Source organism: Myiozetetes cayanensis, unplaced genomic scaffold, assembly GCF_022539395.1.
Source record: "Myiozetetes cayanensis isolate MyiCay16 unplaced genomic scaffold, myiCay2020 scf7, whole genome shotgun sequence".
Lineage (NCBI taxonomy): Eukaryota > Metazoa > Chordata > Aves > Passeriformes > Tyrannidae > Myiozetetes > Myiozetetes cayanensis.
This window is the reverse complement of record NW_026087964.1, coordinates 27,129,605-27,151,621: the sequence shown is the minus strand read 5'-3', so window position 1 is coordinate 27,151,621 and position 22,017 is coordinate 27,129,605. Positions and strand designations below refer to the sequence as shown.

The 22,017-nt window shown below is 41.7% G+C and overlaps 1 protein-coding gene across 1 annotated transcript; it reads right to left on the bottom strand.

Annotated features, from left to right (window-relative positions):
- Nucleotides 1-1,421: 1,421 nt before the first annotated feature.
- Nucleotides 1,422-21,421, bottom strand: PDGFRL (platelet derived growth factor receptor like). Its single transcript, XM_050337613.1, has 6 exons — nt 21,339-21,421; nt 16,712-17,000; nt 8,148-8,299; nt 6,550-6,843; nt 6,131-6,270; nt 1,422-1,957 (listed from the first exon to the last, which is right to left on the bottom strand). The coding sequence occupies exons 1-6, from the start codon at nt 21,406-21,408 to the stop codon at nt 1,769-1,771; spliced, it is 1,134 nt and encodes a 377-aa protein (XP_050193570.1). The 5' UTR covers nt 21,409-21,421; the 3' UTR covers nt 1,422-1,768.
- Between the last annotated feature and the right edge of the window lie 596 nt (nt 21,422-22,017).

Below are 22,017 nucleotides of genomic sequence, written 5' to 3'. Positions count from 1 at the left end.
TAAATGGAAATGCTAAAAAGGAATTAACACACTGCACAGCCTCCTCCAGAACCTCAGGGATTCTTAATTTGGTCAGATTAAAAAGGAAAACAAACCACCAAAAAACCCAAACCAAAAAACCAACCAACCAAACAAAACTAAAACAGATACAAACCAAATTTTCCCCCTAAAAAATGGTACAAGGACCTTTTTTAGGTATTACTATGACATTGTATAACCTATTTAGTCATTTGGGTAACACTGTAATATTCCTGATACATTTTAACAGATTAACAAGAACCTGCCTCTTACACCCTCAAGGTTGGTCCTACTGTATACCATATTTTTTTTTATAGATAAGTTGATTCCAGTGGCCAAAGATACTATAAACACCTGGAGAGTGTTGTCCATGAAGCCTGTTAACATGAGATCTGCAAAGAACCATTTCAGTCTTTATCGTGGATATTTATCAATTACACTGGTTGAGGTTCCTGCATGCTGAGGAAAAAGCATTCAACAAGCTTGTTTAATATTTTCATTACCTACACTATTCAAGCTTCTGACTTTACTGAGAAGCTGCCATTTTTACATTAGCTCTTACATCTGTCACTACTAAAAGCAGTGCTGTACAAATCTGCTCAAAGGTCTGAATTAGCTGAAGCACAGGCCTTCACAGAAGAAAGTGTTAGGAATTCCAGTCAAATGCAAGCTGAGACAGACTGAAGTGTGTGAGTAAGGGACCAGATCCTGTTTTGGTTCCTCATATGCTCAGAATAACCTATTTTTCACATGCCTTTTAAGTAAAATGTATCAATTTTTTTTGTCATTCAATTCCACTACTGAGAAGTAGATTTGTATTGGAAGTTTTAGCTTACATAGATTTGGTGCTCGAGGCTAGAAGGAAAAAGTATTGCCAAAATATCCAAAAATGTTGTTACCAAGTTCTTAACCTTTGTCACGTCTCTTTCCTTGCATTGGTTACTAAACCCAGTGGCTTATTTATCCAGGTATAATTCTGTTTCTCCTAAGTAAATTAATACAATCAAGTTGAACTTGTGAACCTAAGAAGAAATTCTGATGTATAATTGAACATTATTCTAATGTTACATTTGCTTTTTTTTATTTCCATAAATTATATATGTATAAATGCAAGTTTTACCTTTAGCAACCATAATTTGCTACATAATTTACTAAACATAACGGTATACATCTGTTGCGGAGTAAACTACTAAGTAAGCTGCATATTTTAAGGTTGTAAGAATGCAACAACATAAGGAAAATCCAGCATACCTGACTGCTTACAAGTCTCTCGAGATACTAATCTAGGTGCAGAGGGTATTAATCTTTACCAGGAGTGAAATTTTTATGCATTTATGTCTTTATACATATGTGAAATGAGCACACACACACACACACATATTTTCATAATATTCAGAAATTTAATTATTCTTGCAAAATAAACATCTGGTATTAGTTCATTTTGTATCAAGTGTTTTTTTGTTCTTTTTTTGTTGTTGTTTTAAACACGTACAGTACTGTCATTATTAAAATTGCAAGCACCACACAGCAGGCTGACCTATGCAAAGGAAAGCCCAAGAGCACTTATTCCTAAATACAACATGCCCCATGCATGTTCAGGCTTAAACTTCAGTGCTTTGTAGTAGTTTCATTAGCTCCCAACTCACTACTGTTAGTGAGAGAGAAGCTTCATTGAAACATTAATAAAGAAAATTAATGGCTATAATGTCAAGTAATACACAGTTTAGTCCAGGCCCAGAAATCTTTCCTATCAATATAGTTCAACTTTAGTAGCTACTGTTGTTTCTCCTTGTAGGTTCTGAGCTACACAAATGTAGTTTCCAGCATCTCTGGCTTCAAAATCAACAACAAGAAGAAGGCTCTTTGAGATTCTTGTAGTATGTCCAGTTCCTCTGTTTACCAATCTTGAGAAGTTTTTAATAATCACAGGCAACTCAAACTGTTTAAAAGAGGGGAAAAAAAAAACCAGAATAAAACAACAACTCACCCACACAAAACATGTACTTAGCAACACCACCCCATCAAACCCTGATGCAAGAGGTTGGATAATAGGAGCCTATATCCAAGAGTCAGCCCTCAGTGAGGAAACAAGGTCTGGCAGTTGCAGCAACATTCCTGCATTAAATATTGATGTACCAATAAGTTATGCCAAATAAGGGTAATACAATGGCTCTTCCACTCTAAGCACAGGTACTGTGTATCTTCAGATCAGTGATGGGATGAAAAAGCTCTGCCTGGAGCCTCTGAGTGAGCTCAGTTAGGCCACTTACGAAGGCTGCATTTGGGTACCTGATCAGATAGATCAGGTAGCTTGGGGGACATGTTAGGATGGATATGTGAGCTCATTTTCAGACTTTCAGTGTCTCAGAAAGAAGGCAGCAGTGGCATAAGTTAGTTGACCAAGCACATGTTGAAAACTAATTCCTCCTCTAGTTTTAGAAACACTGTATTAGATAACATACAAACTAATAGTAACATTCCCAAATACTTCTAAATTAATCCTTACATTCTTGTTTCCAAAATGTGTGTGTAACTTCAAAGCCAAAATACAAAAATCACTGTTTGGATAGAAAGATGCCTTTTGACTTTTTTGTTATAACAGGTTTTTTCTTTACCCTGCCTTTTGTAAGATAGTTCTCTGATGGACTGTTTATGAGGTCACACTCCCTGCTACCTCAGAAGGTCACACAGGACTGGATAAGAAGAGAAACTGGCTCAAAGACAGACTAGGGCACTCTCTTTCCTTCCAAAATCCGTCAGCTGCTCGTCAGCAGCTTAAGTACACTGGCTTCTGCTATAAAACTGTAAGAGAGGTTTCTGCTTGGAAACCATTGGAAACCATCTTCTTTTGCTTCATAAAAGAGATGGCTTTTTACCAATATGAATGCTACAAGGCTTAAGCTAATAGTAGCAAAAGGATAAGTTACACATGTATCTAGAGCCAAAGCTACAGCCTCACACTTGCAAAATGACCATGGAAAGGCAGCTGCCATTCTTTCTGAAGCTTAGGGATGAGTCACAGTGGAGTCAGGGAATGCCTAGGAAGTGGCAGACATTACCAGCTTTAAAAAAATAAATAAATAAATCTTCGTAGCTGTAAATCTCATGCAGAAATTCTTAACCCTTTGAAAGTAATCAAGCCACTTAGCAGAGCACTGCTTCCAGTTCCCAGCCTGAAAATCAAGTGCTACCTACAGTCATGTACTACTGCACACTTAATTCAGGCCTAAGTTAGTTCTCTAAATACAGTAAGTAGAACTTTCTTGCTGCTACTGAAAGTGAAGGTAAAGGCCGTGTAAATTGGATGCTGTTTGCCTGGCTGGGCTCCTGCTAGCCGAGTTTTTCTCATACTAATCGCCTTCTGCTTTGAAGCCTCTTTCATGGAATCAGATTAAGGAGTGGATCTGTATGCATTCACAGCAGATGAATGAGCAAATGCAATTGTCAAAGAGTGGAAAAAATAAGGAAAAAGTAAGAACAAAAAACAACTGAGTGGGGAAAAAAAGAGGGAGAGGTTAGTGAATACGGAGATGAAATTATGGTCTCCCCAGTGCAATGAACCTGAAAGCAAGCATGGATTAAAGTGCTGCTTCTGCTCAGGAATCAAATAGTAGGTGACAGCCCAGCTGCTGGGTGGGGTAGTGGTGGTGAACAAAACTATCACTGAGCTCCCTGCACTGGAAGTAGCAGCACCATTGTAAAAACATCCAGTTAACCTTAGAACCTTGTCAGTGCTTTTTCTTGCATAAAAGAAGGTCTATCTGGCCAGCATCACTGAGGATCCTTTATCTTCTCTCTTCACCACCACGTTTTTACTTTGCAGTATATGAATACTTTCTCAGTAAATGTTAAGTCTCCCAACAAGCATACAGTGCTTCTACTCTGACATTTATTTGATCACTTTGTCGGGGCAGAAATCCAAACACAAGTCTTCCCTCTCTGTCCTCAGGCACAACTGGAGCTGAGACTGTTTACTCCAGTGGATAATAAGCACATGAGCCCCTTCCAGGGCAGATACAGGCCGAAGTCTCTCTCTCACCTCAGCAGGTAGGCGTGTAGTCCTCTGCTGATAGCGCATGTGCCCTGCACTGCAGCTGCAGTATCCACAGCAAACAAGGGAGTTCCTTTGCATGTGTTTAGCTGTTTATGTTCCATCAGTGCTACAGAGGCATAAAGCCGTAGTGCACATGCCAGTCTGCATCAGGAGCTGTAAGACCACTGGAAGCACCTGGGCCAAGAACATCCAGCAACCACGCTTGGGGCAGCCATCAGGCTATGAAAGATGCAGAAGTAGCAGGGGGTGGACACTAAGGAGATACGGAGTTTTGGAAGGCCAGGCTGGGTCTAGGATTTTAATTACTTCAGTTGTTCTTAGTAATTACAGTTAGTTACAAAAGACAAAAATGGGGTTTGTATAGACAGTTACTACAGTCCATTAAACAGATAGCAAGGGAAGCTGAACACAAAAAAACCAAAAAAGACCCCACAAGACAAAAAAAAATGGAAAATCATATCAATCAACAAAGCTAATGTGAGCAAGCATGGGCATTTCTTCTCTTCCCCACCCAACAGAGTCAATCATTATACAACTGTCAGAGTTAAAGAACCACCCTGAAGGATAGAGAACACTGCCATTTGTTGATGCATCCCCCTCAAAGTAATGCATTGGGCCTTTAACCAAAGACATCAGGCCTTTAACCAAAAAAACACTATTGCTCTGCAACTCCCCAAACTTTGAAGCACTTCTGTTTTCCTTAACATTGCTTTTTACTTCACAGGCAGCTGCAAGTTTCTCTGCTCATTTTGACATCTTCACCTTTCCTTCCTAAATTCAAATGGATACCAGAAACAGGAATTCTGCCAAACTCTTCCAATGCTCTATCCAGAATTTAGTCTTTAGATCATCTACAGCTTGAACAGGGCAGGGAGGAGAAGTTGGTAATTGCTCACAAACTCTCAGACTTCAACTTTTGGCAGGAAAATGTAGAACAAGCGTTGTGGGACCAGAGTTCGGGAGGAAAGATGGGTGGAGGGGGAATGGGGAAAGTGAAAGAACAAATTAACATCTAAGCAAGGACTTGGTTCTACATGCCCAATGCCTGCACCAGCAGTTCAAATCCCTTTCATGCTCTCTGGTTTTCCCCTGCAGAGGCACACACATGACAGCAGAGCACTACAGCCTCTATCTTAATGGCTGCTGCAAACTCCTAGAGCATCAGATTTGAATTTCCTCAAGCCTAGTAAGCCCTGAACTCCAATTACCCACTCAAACCATTGTCTCTACTGCTAAAATACTTACTTCTATGCTGCGTCAAGAGACAAAGTACCTTATTAGCAAGCTCTGCATCGTCCTTTAACAACCCAGAACCAGGAGGGCTGGCAAATGGAACACAATGCCAACCCTTCAGTCATAGAGGATCCCTTTCCCATGGTTAAGGGTTCCATCTTCTAGCAGTCCTTCCCTTGCTCCTAGCCTGTTGAGGATAAGCAGCAGGAGGGATGAGGCTGAGTAAGAATCAAGCCCCTGCTGTAACTGGTCAGGGTGGTTAGAGGGAAAAGAAAGGGGACCATCAGTGTTGCTAGTCAGATACATCTTATTGCAAGAAAAGAGACCTCAGATTCACTCTGTGTTTCCAGTGGATTCTTTTAGATGAGGCTGGGCAGAAGCAGACTCTACTTCTGGATGTGGGCAACAATTAAGCTTAAAAATTCTGTGCTGGGATGATTCATGTGCCCCAGCCACAGAGAAGGAAGGGATATCAAATGCAGAGGTATCAGTGAGGCTTTGTGGCTTGCCCTAGAACAGCCTCCTGATGCTAGCTGGCTTTGACCCTGTCTGAGGCTTTCTTTGGAAATGCTGCCAGAGGCCAAGTGCCTCTGGAATGGAAACCTGAGGGAGGAGTCAGCCTTACTGAGCTCGATTTGCAGGGAAAGACGGGCTGAAGTTCAAAAGGGATATGATGCCCCCTCCTGCCAGCACACTTCAGCTTTTATGCAAGAGGCAGACACCACAATCTGAAAGAATTTTTACTCCAAATCCAGACGCTGACTGCATGCAAAGTCTTGCCTTTAGGAAGAACAAACCATATCAGGCAGAGCATACATCTCTTACCTCTTGCCCTGGGTACTGCCACGTGAAGTGCACATCTACATCTGGATCCCCAGGGACTGTGCAGATCACAACAACACGGTCACCGAGTTTGGCTCTATTGGATGACGCCTCAATTGTGGTTGAGGGTGGGCCCTTGGGAACTGAGAGAAAGACAGTGCTTGGGAAAGAAAATTAGCTTCTAAAGTTAAATACACTGGCAAAACTGAGAGTCAATTTTTGACTGTTTGCTTAATGCAACAGGTGGTTTATGCCTGCAACTACACTGGGAAATTGCTGGAATTTAAACCTACAGTGTTTTATCACATATACTTTTGTTCAAGGTGTTAAAAATCTTACTTATTTTACTTTTTTTAAAAATTGTTTTCTTAGACATGTCAGCAAAAGAGTCAGTTTAAGCACATAGAAAACTTGCACTTTACCTTCCACATACAATAGGTGATATTTGATGGAAATCTGAGGTGCTCCCTGTGACTCTGCTTTGCAGTAGACAATGCCCTTATCATCAAAAGTAGGGTGCTGGTAGACAAAACCCTTTTTTGCATCATAAATAATATCAGTTCCATCTGTTTCAATTTCTTCTGCTGGAAATTCCCTGTGTAAAGTTACTTTCGCTGAAGGAGTAGTAACGCGGCATGGGACGACTGCAGGTTTATCCGGGTTCAGGTAGACAATCTCAAAATAATGGGGAGTAGGCACAAAAAGTTCCTCTTTGTCTGTGCAGAAGAGTTGACAAAGTTAGAAAAATATTTACATCTTGGTTTAACAGAAAGAAAAGAAAGCACATACAGCAAGAGAAAATAGCTATGAGCAACATTTCAGGCAAATCACTTTGGCTTAATTTTTGATATGCACTCACAGAAGGAAAAATCACAGTTTGCATTAAAAACATTAAACCAAAAAGAAAAACAAAGTGTTCTTTACTAGATCTTCATACTTTTTAAATCTTATGAAAAGCTTTGGAATTCCTTTTAATAAGTTTGAAAATACTTATCTGGATCCCACCACCACTGGCAAGATAAGGACTACTAGGAGAAGATATTCTTTGGAGCAACAGACTTTTTATACGTATGCTTTTAGGCAAACTGATTTATTAGTTTAAGTAAATGAAATATTTAGTGCTTTTAGAATGACAGTTAAGGAGTATTTCCATAATTTGCATGCTCCTTAGATATATAAAGATGAAATTTCTCTTTCTAGCATAAGCATTTATATAATAACTTGACTGAAAAGTTTATTCCAGAATTTCTAAAGGAATGTATCCCAAAAACATTAAGCAGTTCTGATAATTCTGCACAGTCTCATGGTCTAATTTAGCTCCCAAATGTATGGCAACCTTAACATTTTGTACTAAAATGTTTTCTAGCCAATAATACTTTGGTTCTAATTGGGATTGAAGGTTGTTTTACATCCAAAATGCTTTCCATAAGAAGATTAAACTCAAAATTTGATTTCAGCTCTGTTGTGTCAGGTAGCAGTAAACCGTGCACAAGCTCTGCGGGACAACACATGATCTTAAAAGAGTGTTTTGCCTCTCAACATGCTATAGAGACTCCTGGGAGAAATTGTGATCTTACCAAGGTCAGTGAGGTCAAGATTTTTAAGCCAGTGCAGGTAACTGGAAAAAAGTGGCGGGGCAGGGGTCATCTGAATGCCATGGCAAAATGAATCTTCTGCACAGATTTATTTTCTTTATTGAGAAACATTTTCAAAAGTGAAACATTTTTATATTCATTTTACAGAAGATCCTCAGAAAGCCTGTTACTATTTTCAAAGGTGCTTTGCATTGCATTATGCATTACTTTGGGTATACATTTTGCATAATCCATAGGGAAACTGGACTCAATAAATCATACTAAGCAAGTATTTTCTGCTCAGCAGCACTGTCTTCCTTAACAACCACTAAAAAAAAGATGAAAATAGCGGAAATAAAATCTTGACAGTGAAATAGCTGATGTAGCTTTATTTCTGTCTTACTAGCAAATATACTTTCACTAATAATCCCCCAGGAGTTAATTACCTGCGAAAAAGATGTACGTTGAGCCTGTTTTAGTCTCGTCCTTCCTGCATTTGTTACCGTTGCACAGCTGAAGCCAGCAGCTGTATTCACCTGTGTCTGCTGCAGTGGTGTTTGCCAGGATCAGCTGACCATACCTGTCAAGCTGCTTTATACTGCAGAAAAATAAAAACAAAAGGCACAGACAAGCACAGATGTATCTCCTTGTACACTTCTGTCAGCTCTGTTCTACTTTTGATTTTATACTCCTACTCTGCAACTGACCTACCTTTCAAAGCTCTGTTGCAACTCCCCTTTTTGCTCCAGCCGAGACCTGTTTACGCGAGTAGTTTTAATGATTTTAACTACACAACAACAGCTTGCAAGTCTTTTTGTCTTGTAACTTAACTTTTGGATTCTTTTCAGCCCCCATTTTTTAAATGGCCAGTGACTGTTCCAGGCAATATGTTCATCTATGTTTTGTGTCTGTTTGTCCACGTATAGCCCTTTTGTTCATGCTAAAGGTCAACCTGCATGCATCTCAGTGCTTTTTTAATACCTTAATAAACTGTAGCACTGCTTCAATACATCTAACAAAGACAATTCATGAGAAGTAAATAGCAGGTACTTTAATAAGAGTTTGTTTAATGATTTATGCCCGCTTTCAGGCTGAATGCTTTACCAATCTTTAACATACTGCTCCAAGTTTCCACTTGCAAATAACATCATTTAAGAGCTTCTGTCTCGGCTTGGATTTGTACTGCAAGAAAGTCATTTTGCACCACCTACTCCTCTGCCCTAAGCCACCTCACTGGCATACGCTCACTGGAGTTTTATCATTATAAATTACATTATAAATTATCTGGAGTTTTTGGATAAGCTTTGAGAGATTCCTATTTCTGCAAGAGATCCTGCTGCATATCATACCCAACAGGAAGAAGAGAAAAATGCAAAACATGTCCTAGTCTGTATTATTATTATTATTATTATTAGTTTCACAGTTCACATTTCATAGGCTATATGACTACATCAGCATAAAATGTTTTGCAAGTATAGAGTACTAAATGTCAACATTACAGAGAAACCTTATGTAAGAGCATTTTTGCCTCCTTTATTTAACGCAGAAACTGAACTATAGCTCAAAATCCCAAGAGACAGAAAAATAAGGTCAGAGTTAATTAATTATTGTACAGTGTGTTCTGCTTAGCTGAGAACAAGCTACCCAGTAATCAGTGGAAATAACTACCAAGGTAGTCATCCACAAACATGCACTAACAAAACCTGGCAACTGAGAGTGGAAGTGTTGAAACTTGTGACAGGACTGGATTAAGCAGACAAAATGGGTCATGTAAAGTAAATTACAAATGGTAAATCCTGCAGCTGACCAATATTTCCAGGATAATTTTTAATTCATTAGTATTTTAGATGCAAGGAAATCTGACTCAAAAGCCAAAACTTTGTGTCATGGGTTCAGGTGCCTGGGTTTTTGGTAGTAGGGAGGCCATAGGTGTGGTTTCAGTTAGAAGCTGCCAGAAGTTCCACTGTCCTATGAAAAAGCCAATGATAGCCAGTTCCAGGAGGGACTTTCCCCTGTTGTTTTCCAAGGCTGAGCCAGTGAAGGTGTGCTTCTGTGATTAACATACTTAAGAACAGAGGAAGAGAAGTCAGTGTCACAGAAGAAATTCCAGCCTGGAGAAGAGCGGAGGAGAATATGGGATAACAAACAGACTCCAAGGTCAGCTCCAGGAGCGGGGAGGAGGGGCCCAGGGGCCTCCCACTCCCCATCCAGCAGAGGAAAGACTGAGAGCTGAGGCCCCTGCCACTGGTGGAATAACGGTGGGATTCGGAAATTCCCCATCCCCCCTGCAGCTGATGGAAGAGCCCATGCTGAAACTGGTGGTTCCATGAAGGAAGTTATGACACCATGGGAGGCCCAAGGATAGAGCAAAGTCCTGCAGGAGACCTGCGGCCTGTGTAGAGGAAAACCCACACTGAAGCAAGTTTTCCCAAGTAGGACTTGTGGCCCTGTGGGGGACCCGTGCCAATACAGCTCATTCGTGAAGGAATGACCCATGGGACAGCAGATGGGGAAGAACTGCTGCCCGAGGGATGGATTCACTCTGGAGAACTCCATCAGGGAGTGTCTCCTGTGGGAGGGACCCCACGGAAACAGGGAAGGACTCAGAAATGTCCCCCTGTAGCCCGTGGTGATGACCATGGTGAAATAGGTATCCTCTTATGCTACCATGGAGGAGTAACCTCTAGGTCGACAGAATGGGAAGAGCTGCAGGAAATCTGCAAAGAAAGAGCAGAGGGGGAATGTGTTGTGTTTTTAGACTGTTCTATTTTTTACTCTTTAGCTCTTATTCTGTTAGCAATGAATTTAGCTTTTAGTTTGTTAGTAATAAATCCAAGTTTTATTCTCACTCTGAGTTTGGTTTTGCCTGTTAACACTGCCTACTCCTAGTTCTTATCTTTACTCAAGAATCCTGGCTGTTTGTGTTTTTTTTCCCCATCCTCTGCCCACTTGGAGGAGGGTGCGGGAGAAAGGTGGCTTTCAGTGGGTGCTGGCAGCTGGCCAGGATCAAACAACAACACTTTGCTGTGCTCTACATATCACAGAGTAAAAACGTTGTATATACAAACATTCCAAGACTGTTTAAAGAAAGTGGAAAACTAGTCCAAGATCTTATTCCATAAATTCATCTTATTAAGCTTTAGTTATTTGAAGTTCAGAAGATCTTTGCCAGAAAATTATGACACGCCTAGAAGCCAAAAAAAGGAAGATATAAAGAGACAGTATACACAGCACCACTCAAAAAACATCTAACAAACTCCTCTAAAGCAGCTGCATTCAAACTGACAAAAGAGAGCTTATCTCAAACACACTCTCACTAGGAGAGGAACATAACATCTTACTGTTTTACACAAAAACCCCAACCCTGGCTTTCAGACTTCAAAGAGCAAGCAGCAAAATGAAATTCAGTTATACACACAAGCACAGCTGACTCCCACTAGGTCAGCAGCAGCCTGCATTCACTGAAAGCAGTGTAACTTTGCCCTCTACAACATCCAATTTCCTCAGTATTTCTGAGAGCCCTCCTGTCCAGACACACTCTGCTCACACAAATGTACATGTGATGTGTGTCCAGCTCTTTGCCCCAGCTTCCCCCATTAGAGCAGTTCCATTTCACAGGAGTTTACTTATCAGATTAAGTTCTCTGATAAATACAGCTGGCCTTCACCGAGTGAGAGATCTACACTGCAGGTCAGGCAGAGCAGAGATTATGTAAAGCTAGACTGCCTTTTTGCTATAAAACATTGGAAAATGTGCTCACCCTTATTTTTTCTTTCATCACTTTCATACACCGTAGATCCAGTTTCTGGGTGAGTCTACAGTCATCAATTTGTTATGCACAGTCTTACAAAACAGCATTCCCGCCCTTCCATTCTGGAGGTGCATGAGCTACCTTTGACTATTAACAGCACTGATATTTTTTGCCAGTTCAGCCAGTACACAAGATTTTCAGACAAAAAGTGTATTTACGCTATACAAAGCAAGAAAGCATGACAGATAATGTAAGGTAATCCTGAAGCAAGCTAGTGTGTGTCCTTAACCCAAGAACCACGTTTGCATGAATCTAGCTTTCTCCCCAGAGTTGTATTGTGTGCTACAGTCTCTAAAGCGAAGTAAATCATTTCAGTGTGCACTGTTATTTACTCCAATTAGAATAGTGGAAAGGTAGGTAAAGGTAAAAAAAAAGTCCAGCCCAGTTAATTAGCTTGGGCTTCACCCCACACTTCACTCACTAACTGGTAACAAAGGTATTACCTTATACTCGATATTTAAGTACTCAAAACATGTTAGAAGATACTGGACATATACCTATCTAGATGATTAACCAATTTTTGCTGTAGGTTATTTGATAATTATTTTTCTGATCCCCCCCCCCTTTGTCCTACATTCATAATTTTGTTTTTAAATAATGGGAGATAATATATTAATAAAATATTTAAATTTACCTATTGCAGTTGGTGGTTGCTGCTGCATGGTCTTGCATACACCATGAGGAAGATCTAAGCTCCCTTTCAAAGATGATAGTAATTGTTAACCTTTTCTGCTGCCAGCTAACTTACAAATACTGCCAACTGAGCTAACTAAACAACATGTTACCCCTATGGTATTTCCAGCTAGACTCCATCAATGCTTTCTAAAACCACAGAATATAAATTTCAAATTTCACATTCTATAAAGCAGACTTTGTTTCATATGCATCTATGAGTACTACAGATAATTACCAAAGTCCTGATAAAATTGTGATGGAAAATATAACTGCACAGGATTATGTGGTCAATGTCTCCATAAATTATTATTATTCTGTGACTGTAAAATCTGCTATTAATCCATGTTTTCAATTTCTCTATTTAATTTTAGGACCTTCTGCTTGCATTCAAAATTGTTGATTCAGTCTAACACAGCCTTACTGCTTCAACAACTTGAAATTCAAAATAATTTTTAAAGCAATGATCATAATTTTTCAATACAGATCTTTAAATATATGCCTTACATAATTCTAAAAGAAAAGAAAGACTTAGTCAAGTTATATCCACCCAGACTAAGTGTTTTATAGCATTTATTTTGTGTGATGTTATTAACTTTTGTTGTACGGCTAAAATATTATAAATACTGTAAACTTGAGTGAGGACAGAAAGGTAAATTGCTGAGGCAACAGAATTGCAAACTACTTCAAACTGAAAAACAGAAAAGTGCACAATCAGGAAATATCTATCTATGTTTCTTCCTAAGGTATCTTAAATTCTTGCACTTTATTCCATGTGCATCAATAGAGAACACTTAATTTTGCAGGAGAGGAACAGCCAGTCAAATAAATAACGAAGAAGCATTCATATTCCCCTCCAAAAATCTGAATTTGTGCCCTGCTTTCTTCCATGCCAGATGCTGATACTCAGATAACATGAACTGGAGGTCTACAGAACCAAACCATGCCACCAACTTATTTACAAGTGCACAAAATGTAAGATACACTTGAGAACTGTGACAGACAGCTCAGATTACAAGCTTCGGAAAAAAACATCTTTAGAGGAAAAACCACCGCAGATGCAGTTTCCCGAAGTCAACGCAGAAAAACACTTACAGTTTAAACTCAGGCACTGCAAATTTATTGTACGGGAAACCCCTCGTGCTGTGCAAACTCTCACTCCCCAGGTGGCTCCCCTGGGCGGCTTCCTCTTCATTCTGCTCACTGAGCTATCCCCCGCCCCTGTCCTGACCCCACTGGCTGTCCCACCTGTCTCTCTCCGGTCCCTGGGTTCCTAATGGGTGTTAATCTCCCCTCTCCTCCCCTTGGCTGGACGAGCGGCCAAGCCCCAGCTGCGGGAAACTTGAATAAACTCTCTTTGCTACAGCACTGCCTGCGTGCTGTGTGCTCTCGGCGGCTGCTCGGCACTGGGGCTTGCCTCTGCCTTGCAGTGGAGAGCGTGTGTCCCTCAAACCCTGTTAGGGAACAACACCCACCCAGCACACACACGCTCCCTGTTGATTTGCACGTACAGCTCCGGCTTGCTGCCAGGCCAGGTCTGTCATCATCATGGCTAGGCTTTGCCAACAAAGATTTGAGAAGGGCTCTACCCACGCTTGCTGCAAGTGGGCTGATGGCTAAAAAGGCCAATGCGAGATGAGACAAGTCCGGTTGCAGAAGGCACAGCAGAAAGACTCCCCAGGTGATATCAACAAGACACGATTCTTTCTGTGTTGTCTTTTCTCCTCGAGAGTGATCCTGCGTGTGTTCTCAAAAGCAGCAACAGCGTTATAGATGGTGTGTCTCCAGGCCTCCCGATTGGAGGCCAGGGTAGACCAATGGTGGTGATCAATATGGCCAAGGCTGAGGGATTGTTTCAGGCAGTCCTTGTATCTCCTCTTCGGGGCTCCTCTCTTGCAGCAGCTCAGTGGCAAGTTCCCCACAGAGCACGATCTTAGGGAGGCGGTAGTCCTGCATCCTGGAGACGTGCCCTGCCCAGCGCAGCTGTGTTCTCAGCAGCATGGCCTCAATGCTCGTGACTGCTGCCTGTTCAAGGACAGACGTGTTGGTCACATAGTCAGTCCAGTGGATGTTTAGGACTGTACGGAGGCAGCGCTGATGGAAGTGTTCCAAGAGATGCAAGTGATGGTGGCAAATGAACCATGATTCGGATCCATATAAAAGAGTAGACAGTACAATGGCTCTGTAAACACTGATCTTAGTACTTTTCTTCAGGTGTTTGTTTTGCCACACTCTTTTACGGAGTTTACCAAAAGCTCTGTATGCCTTAGCTAACCTGTTGTCTATTTCTGCATCAATCTTACCATCTGAGGAGATGATGCTTCCCAGTTAATTGAACTGCTGGACTGATTTGAGCTCCGTTTCACCAATGGTGATATGGGGATGATGGAAGACTTCCTGAGGTGCAGGTTGATATAAAACTTCTGTCTTCTTCAAGCTGACTTCCAGTCCAAAAAGCTCAGCAGCCTCTGCAAAGCAGGATGTTAAACGCTGCAGAGCTACTTCTGTGTGGGCAACAAGGGCGGCATCATCAGCGTAAAGCAGCTCACGGACAAGATGATTTAAGGTCTTAGTGTGGGCCTTCAGTCACCTTAGGTTGAACAGGCTCCCATCGGTACGATATCGAATGTAGACACCGTTTTCATCATCGAGGTCTACCGTGGCCCTTTGGAGCATCATGCTGAAGAAGACTGTGAATAAAGTTGGTGCGAGAACGCAGCCTTGCTTCACCCATTGGCTATGGGAAACGGCTCAGAAAGTGCATCACCATATCTGACTTGACCACGCTGGTCCTCATGAAGCGAGATGATCATTTTGAGGAACTTGGGGGGACATCCTAAACCTTCCAAAATCTACCACAGACCTTTTCTGCTCACAGTATCGAAAGCCTTGGTGAGATCAACAAAGGTAACATAGAGTCCTTTGTTCTGTTCCCTGCACTTCTCTTGCAGTTGTCTGAGAACAAATACCATGTCTGTGGTACCTCTGTTGGCTCGGAAACCACATTGTCTTTCAGGTAGAAGATCTTCTGCTATGGCGGGTAATAATCTGTTCAAAAGAATTCTTGCAAGGATTTTACCAGCAGTGGAGAGCAGAGTAATACCTCGGTAATTTGAGCAGTCTGATTTATCTCCTTTCCTCTTGTACAAGGTGACGATGACAGCGTCACGAAGGTCTGAAGGTAGTTCACCTTGTTCCCAGCAGTGCACCACAAATTCATGAAACTTAGCATGGAGTGCTTGGCCACCGTACTTCCAGATTTCAGGTGGGATTCCGTCAACCCCAGCTGCCTTGCCGATTTTCACCTGCTGTATTGCTTTAAGAGTTTCTCCCATGGTGGGGGCAGTATCCAGTTCAGTTTTCATTGGTTGTTGTGAAATGAACTGCAATGCTGAGTCTTGAACCCAGCTAGTACTGAAGAGAGTCTGAAAGTGTTCAGACCATCGATTCAAAATGGAAACTTTAATTTAGGAATGAAAGGACAATAGCGGATGATACCTTTGCTCTTAACTCTGTGTCTCTCATCTAATAATCCAAAAAGAGTTCCTTGAAGCTCTTTCTTAGGGTATCATTCACAGTGCTTCACTGTCTCCTCACATAAATCTCCATAAAACAGCCAGTGAAAACAAGCACAACTCAAGGCAAAAAAATGGCTGTGGAACACATCCTTAAGCTCCTTATATGCTCCTCTTCTCTCAAATACAGAATAAAATTATTATATTTAATCTACATTTAGCTATGTGTACTATCTTCAAAAACTGGGAAGGCACACAAATATATGGGGTTTCAGAAAAGATGTTTAGTGCAACAGACACTCAGCTGGTGGGGCAGAGAAAGGGAGAGTCCTAAGTTCCTCTTCCTGCGGTGACAACTACTTATGCGGTTTTCATTATGATGTCTTGAGATGAAATAAAAAGCTTTACTAAACTCAAAGTCACGATACTCAGCATTAAACTCTGCCACACCACAAACCCTGCAATTCCCTTTTCCACGCAAAGGCAAATTTGACTGAAAAAAACTACCTCTCACTTGCTTCTTAGTGTGGAGACTGGTGTATTTTTTGCTAGTTAAGGGAGGGTGGGTTTGAGTGTTTTCAGGAAATTAATCTGGTGTCTCAGGTGGTAGCCACATTAGCAACCAGTAGAGCCTACCAGGAGCAGGTCTCTGCAGAGCAACAGAGTAGGCTGGTAGTGAGCACCTGATATCCACACTCACACATTTTGAGAGTTTTACTTCGGACCAACCCTGACTTGGTTCCCTGTTGTCCCCATGTCCTGCTGAACGCCATCTTTATCATAGATTCATCTGAAGGAAATACAGTTAATGTGCCTCAAGACTGCTCCACAGTGCAAATCACTGGGCAGTAATTCCTGACAACTAAAAGTTGCTCATCCTTTTTCGTTGACATTAAAAACCATTAGATAAAACATCTTAATTGTAAAAATGTAAACAAACAAAAACTCTGATGGTGCTGAAAGTGGCAGGGAAAAGTTTTTTTTTTCTCAAAAAAAAAGAAAAATAGCTTACCTGAGTCTGGAGTCTTTAAAGGTGTCTAAGTATGAAGGGTAGTTCCAAACAACATTACTCCCCTTACATCGCAGTTCTATGCTTTGTCCTGCAGACAGGGTTAAAGTGGCAGCCAGTTTCTGGAAACGACCTTTATCCATCACCTGTGTCAGTATGGACTGGGACTTCAAAGAGGAGTCAGCAGATTCTCTCTCCTTCATTTTGGGAGTTTTGGGTTTTACTTTTTTGTTAAAAACCTTGTTTTCCCCATGTTCTTTTGGATGCTTACTCTTTGCAGACTGTCCAATAACTAGTAAAATAAAGGAAATGTTAGTGATTAGAAAAAAGTTATAAAGTCTTTTTTGAAAAAAAAAAAAAAATCTTCCTTATTAGCACAGCAAATAACTGAAGTGGTTTTTGTTCTTCCCAGAAAAGATTCATAAAACTTAGTAAGAGTTAATTTTCATAAGTTTTTGAAGTCTCTGCCATGACCCATTTTCCTGGGGAAAAACAGGGAAAAAAAAGCTTTCAACAACATGTGGAAAATCTATACTTACAGTTACATAAGCAGACAAATATGTAAGGTATGAAAACTTTACAAATGGTAAGGGAAAGAAATGCAGCATTTCCATCTCTATTTACTTCTGTCATTTCTACCCCATGGCACTGCCATGCTGTACACAAGGCTACACAAGCTCTCTGTCTTTCATGTCACACACCCGCCAATTCTGCATTGCCTTTTCACACGCCATGCTACCACAGGGGACACATGAAGAAAAACTGGCAAGGATGGAACTTCTGGAAAATTTATAAAATACTGTTAGTGATGCGTTTTTCTTCTATTACAGTAAGTACTGTGAAATGCAAATGACACTAGAGTCACTTGAACGTAGCATTTAAGTCATCAGTTCTCCGTAACAGCCATTTATTTTGACAGTGCAGCTGAAAATAGAACTTTACTTAGACACAAACAGTAAGAGATTTCATTATCTCCAAGATACCACAGGGATGCCCAGCTGCCTTTAGAAACAAAGAAAAAGTGAGGTGTCTCAAATTTAAAAATAAATCATTTTAAAAAAACAAACAAAAACACCAAAACAAAAACCAACCAAACAAAAAAACAAACAAAACCAAAAAAAACCCACAAACTATCCCCACTTTAAGTGACATAAGAAAGCACAACTCTTTTGAGAGATGAGCCTAAAAGTACTGCCCCAGAAACCAGAAACTCCACTAACTGCACCTGACAGATAATATTTGTTTTCCACATGGAAATGCTCAGGTATTTTATTGTACAAATCAATCAACAAGCTCCTGCAGGAATTAAAAGCAGCCTGGCTGTATATACTCAGTTAGCACTAATTAAAAATGGTACTAGCTGCCAGTATGAGCAGCAGGACTTCCAGGTTCCAGCCACTGATGTCTCCCATGACAGTCCTCAAACCCCAGTTGGACATCTTGCACTGCTTCAGCCTCCCACTCCTCTAAATCCAGGCTGATATACATGCCTCTTTTAAATGGCACGGAACTTTGCGAGCACAAATTTAAAATCCAGGACATTCCAGCACTTCTTGCCTGCATTACATCAGAAAGGCTGCAGTAGATAAGGCCAAAATTATTTGCACTAACACCACCCAGTGTCAGATGCCAGCCAGGGAACAGGGCAACCACCTCTGCTCCTTTGATACTACTATCCTAAGCTTCCAAGAACCATGAGGTTAAGGGGTCTGTGAACCACAGCTGTCATCATTTTATTGTCCTTGGTTGTTACTATTATTTTGTATTTTCGTATTTTATTTTCCTTGGATGTTTTCCTTTGTTGATTTGTCTGGTCAATTTTCAAAATCACAAACTAAACATAAATATGAGATGCCTCCTAGTTTTTGTATTAAATTAATAAATATCCATTGTTTCTCCAACAACATTCTCTGAGGCACTTGTACTTTTACAAAACTTGAGTGTTTTTGAAACATATCCTTTCCAGACTGATATGTCCTACTCTATTTAACTATTCCTTGTGAAGAATATGCATCTAACAACAGTTCAGTTACACCACGTTTGGGTAACAGAAAGAACACAAAAGCAGATTGTACACTAGGTTCAAGACACAGTTAAACCACAGTTGTACATATTAATGGTGTCTTCCTGTATAAACAGCTTGTTAATTTTCAAGATAAGCAATATTAGGAGCTGACTTTCTTTAGAATAATCAAGTGTAACTCCAGATACACTCCCATAAGTAGGAATTACTTGTTAGAAATACATAAATAGAAACACATCAATTTGTATATGACTCATATCTAACCTAATCATACCTACCATCTATCAAAACAAAATTTCAAGTACTAGTTTCACTGCCCAGTCTTTCAAAATTGAGTATATCATAAAATCATGTCACTTAAACACTGTTTAGGTTGCTGATTTTCCCTAAAGCTGATTATTTTGTCATATTAATGAGACATCTCTAATGATTCTCACCATAGAGAAGCGTTCTGCCTCAGAGTCTGCAATTAAAGTGCTTGGCAGTGTTGCCTTAGAAGTTTTGATTTTTTTAATTTTTGTGTATTTTAGGAGTAGTTGTGTAGTGAATGTAGATTTTAACGCAGCTGCATTTTATCCCTTGGGCTTAACACAGTAGTTACACATAACCAACCCTGTTACCCAATTCCCATATCAATCTCCCTAAATTCCATCAGCCTGTTTAGTCTCATTTTCAAGGTAGAATTGTAGAGAACACCCTAAAATCTACGCAAGAAGATACAGACATAGATGCAACAACCTTCAAGACCAGAGCCTTGGAAAGCCTCCAAGAACTGCATATGCTTTGATGAAGATCAGGAAATTCTTCCAGTGTTTCTGCCATCTTACCAAAAAGGTTCTGAGGCACGTCCAGAACAAGCTGAAACTTTTCAGACACAGTCAGATCCTTTTTTGCATGTTTAATGGGTTGAGAAACTTCAGGCACAATGCTCCATGGTATTCTCCAACCCCTGGCTATGAGGTAAATTGCTAAAACTAAGAACATTGGAATGGCCTAGCCATGCCATACAGCATTCATGTAAACAATAAAGGTAATAGCGGAAGTGTAGATAGAATACCAGTCTGATAAGCAGAAAGATTCTTCACAAAATTAGTAACAGGTTTGGAGTTTTGGGAGTTTGGAGTCCTAAAAATCCCCCAGACTCAGTTCCTGAAGGGCATGTCTGGGGGCAGAACTGGACAGGGGGGGTGGCTGGATGGGACTGGATAGAAATCATTACAAAAACTGTAGCACTTGTGTTTGAGGAAGCGCCCATGAGTTTGTATTTCTGGAGCCCGGTAACTCATTAAAACCTCTGCTGTTTATCTTATCTCATACCTAATTTGTCCTGGAGTCTTTTTTTCCCTCTCTCAGCCTTTTAGGCAACCCCTGGTGGTCTAGTGGTACGGGCGTGGCGCTATCACCGCCGAGACCCGGGTTCGATTCCCGGTCAGGGCCACTCCCGGGCAGGTGGGGCTCGTTAGCCCTTAAAGGCAACCCACCTACGTCCTAAGGACCTCGCTGCCACCGTCCAAGCTCGCTTGGCCCCGGCAGATGAACCTTAGGATTAAAGGGTGGGCTCAGTTCCGCGCACACTGTGTCTCACCTAAAAAATCCAATGCGCAGGCTGGAAGGTGTAGAGACCTTCCCCGGATCTTCGCTCGCGAAGACTGGCCATTATTAATTAAGCATACTGCACTGAAAGTTTCTGCTGTGCTTATCATGTCACCATTTTCCATTGAAACCTCCTTAAGCACCTCCATAGTGAACACAGGTGCCTCACGAATAATTAAGTTTTTAAGTTTTACTTTCTATAGATGTTCTTTCGTATTCCCCATTCCTACTAGCCCTATAAAATCTGCAGCCACCTTTCTATACCCCACCCCAGTACATCAGAAGAAGAAAAGGATTTATGGCTGGGTTTGTCCCTTTTGCAAGCTGTTTCTCTTTTTGTCTGCTTAATATGATTTTTATATTTAACCCATACGTGAGTTCAGGAGCCTCCTCATCTTCTGTAATTCCCCCTTCCAAAATTAAATGCATCAGTCATTTCTTTGGCTTTTATCATTCCTGCAAGAATACTGAAACCATAGTCTGGTTGTACTGATTAGTCTGTACGATTCAGTAACATCTGAATCCAATTACCTGAATCAGCTCAAGAATTGCTGCTTTTCTCAGCAATTGCACTCTGCATCACACCCCGATGTGTAGTCCAGAGCACAATTCCTTGGCACGTAGTTATAAAAAAACATGGGCTGGAAAGGCCTTCTGGAAGTCCCATCCCGTCTCTGTTCAGTTGCTCTGTGCCTTGTCCAGTTGAGCTGCAACTTCCCCAAATGCTGGACACTCTCTAGCCTCCCAACAACTTCTTTCAGTGCTTAACAGCTGGCAGCGGCGTGCCAGCTCCCAAACCCACAAATGCCTCTCCCCAAACCCACACTTTGGCCAGAGAGCCCGGTCGGACCGCTGTTCGCACACGGTGCGAGCAGCCCGCTTTCTTCTCCCCCACTGCCCCTGAGGTAGCTCCCGCTCCTGTCCCCGGGACTGTCGGCGCGGGGGGACGACAGGAAAAAGGAGAGGCCGAGGCGACCCGCAGGGTGCTGGGGACGCGGCGGGGTGGGGGCTCACCGTGTGGCAGAGTCTCCTGCAGCAGCAGCAGCAGCAGCAGCAGCAAGCTGAGGGACCACCCAGGCTCCATGGCTGGAGCAACCGGCGAGAACAAAACTGAGGGCAAGGCTGTCCTGCGAGGGGGGCGGTGGTGGCAGCGGCGGGGGGGAGGAGGAGGCGGGCAGGCGGGCGGGGCTGGGGCTGCTGGAAGGACAATGAGCACTGTGCTGCCAGGCCGCGCCCATCTCACCAGCACCCCGCTCTCTTCGCTGAGGACCCCGTGTTCTGAGCAGAGCCTCGATCTCGGGGGCATCTGTGGAGCGTCCCTGCTCGCAGCGGCTCGGCCGTGACAGCCGCACTTACTTTTATTCTCTTGCTATACCTACAGTACCATCCAAAGTTGAGGAAGGTTTTGAGGTTGGTTTGTTTCAGGTTTTTGGGTGGGTTGGTGTTTTGTTTTTGTTGGGGGGGTTTTTTAGTGTTGATGTTGGTTTGCTTTTTCACCAAAAGGGAAAAAGGAGACAGCAGTGACTTGACTCATCCAGCTCTGAAGTTGGCTGGATACCAGGACAATGCTGCGTGCTTCAGAATGTTGAGCAGCATGAAAGCTGCTGAGTGTTTCTCACTTTCTCTGGAAATCCAAGCTTATATCATCTCTGGCTTGGTATTGTAACACAAGATGCCTAAATCAAAGGGTGTT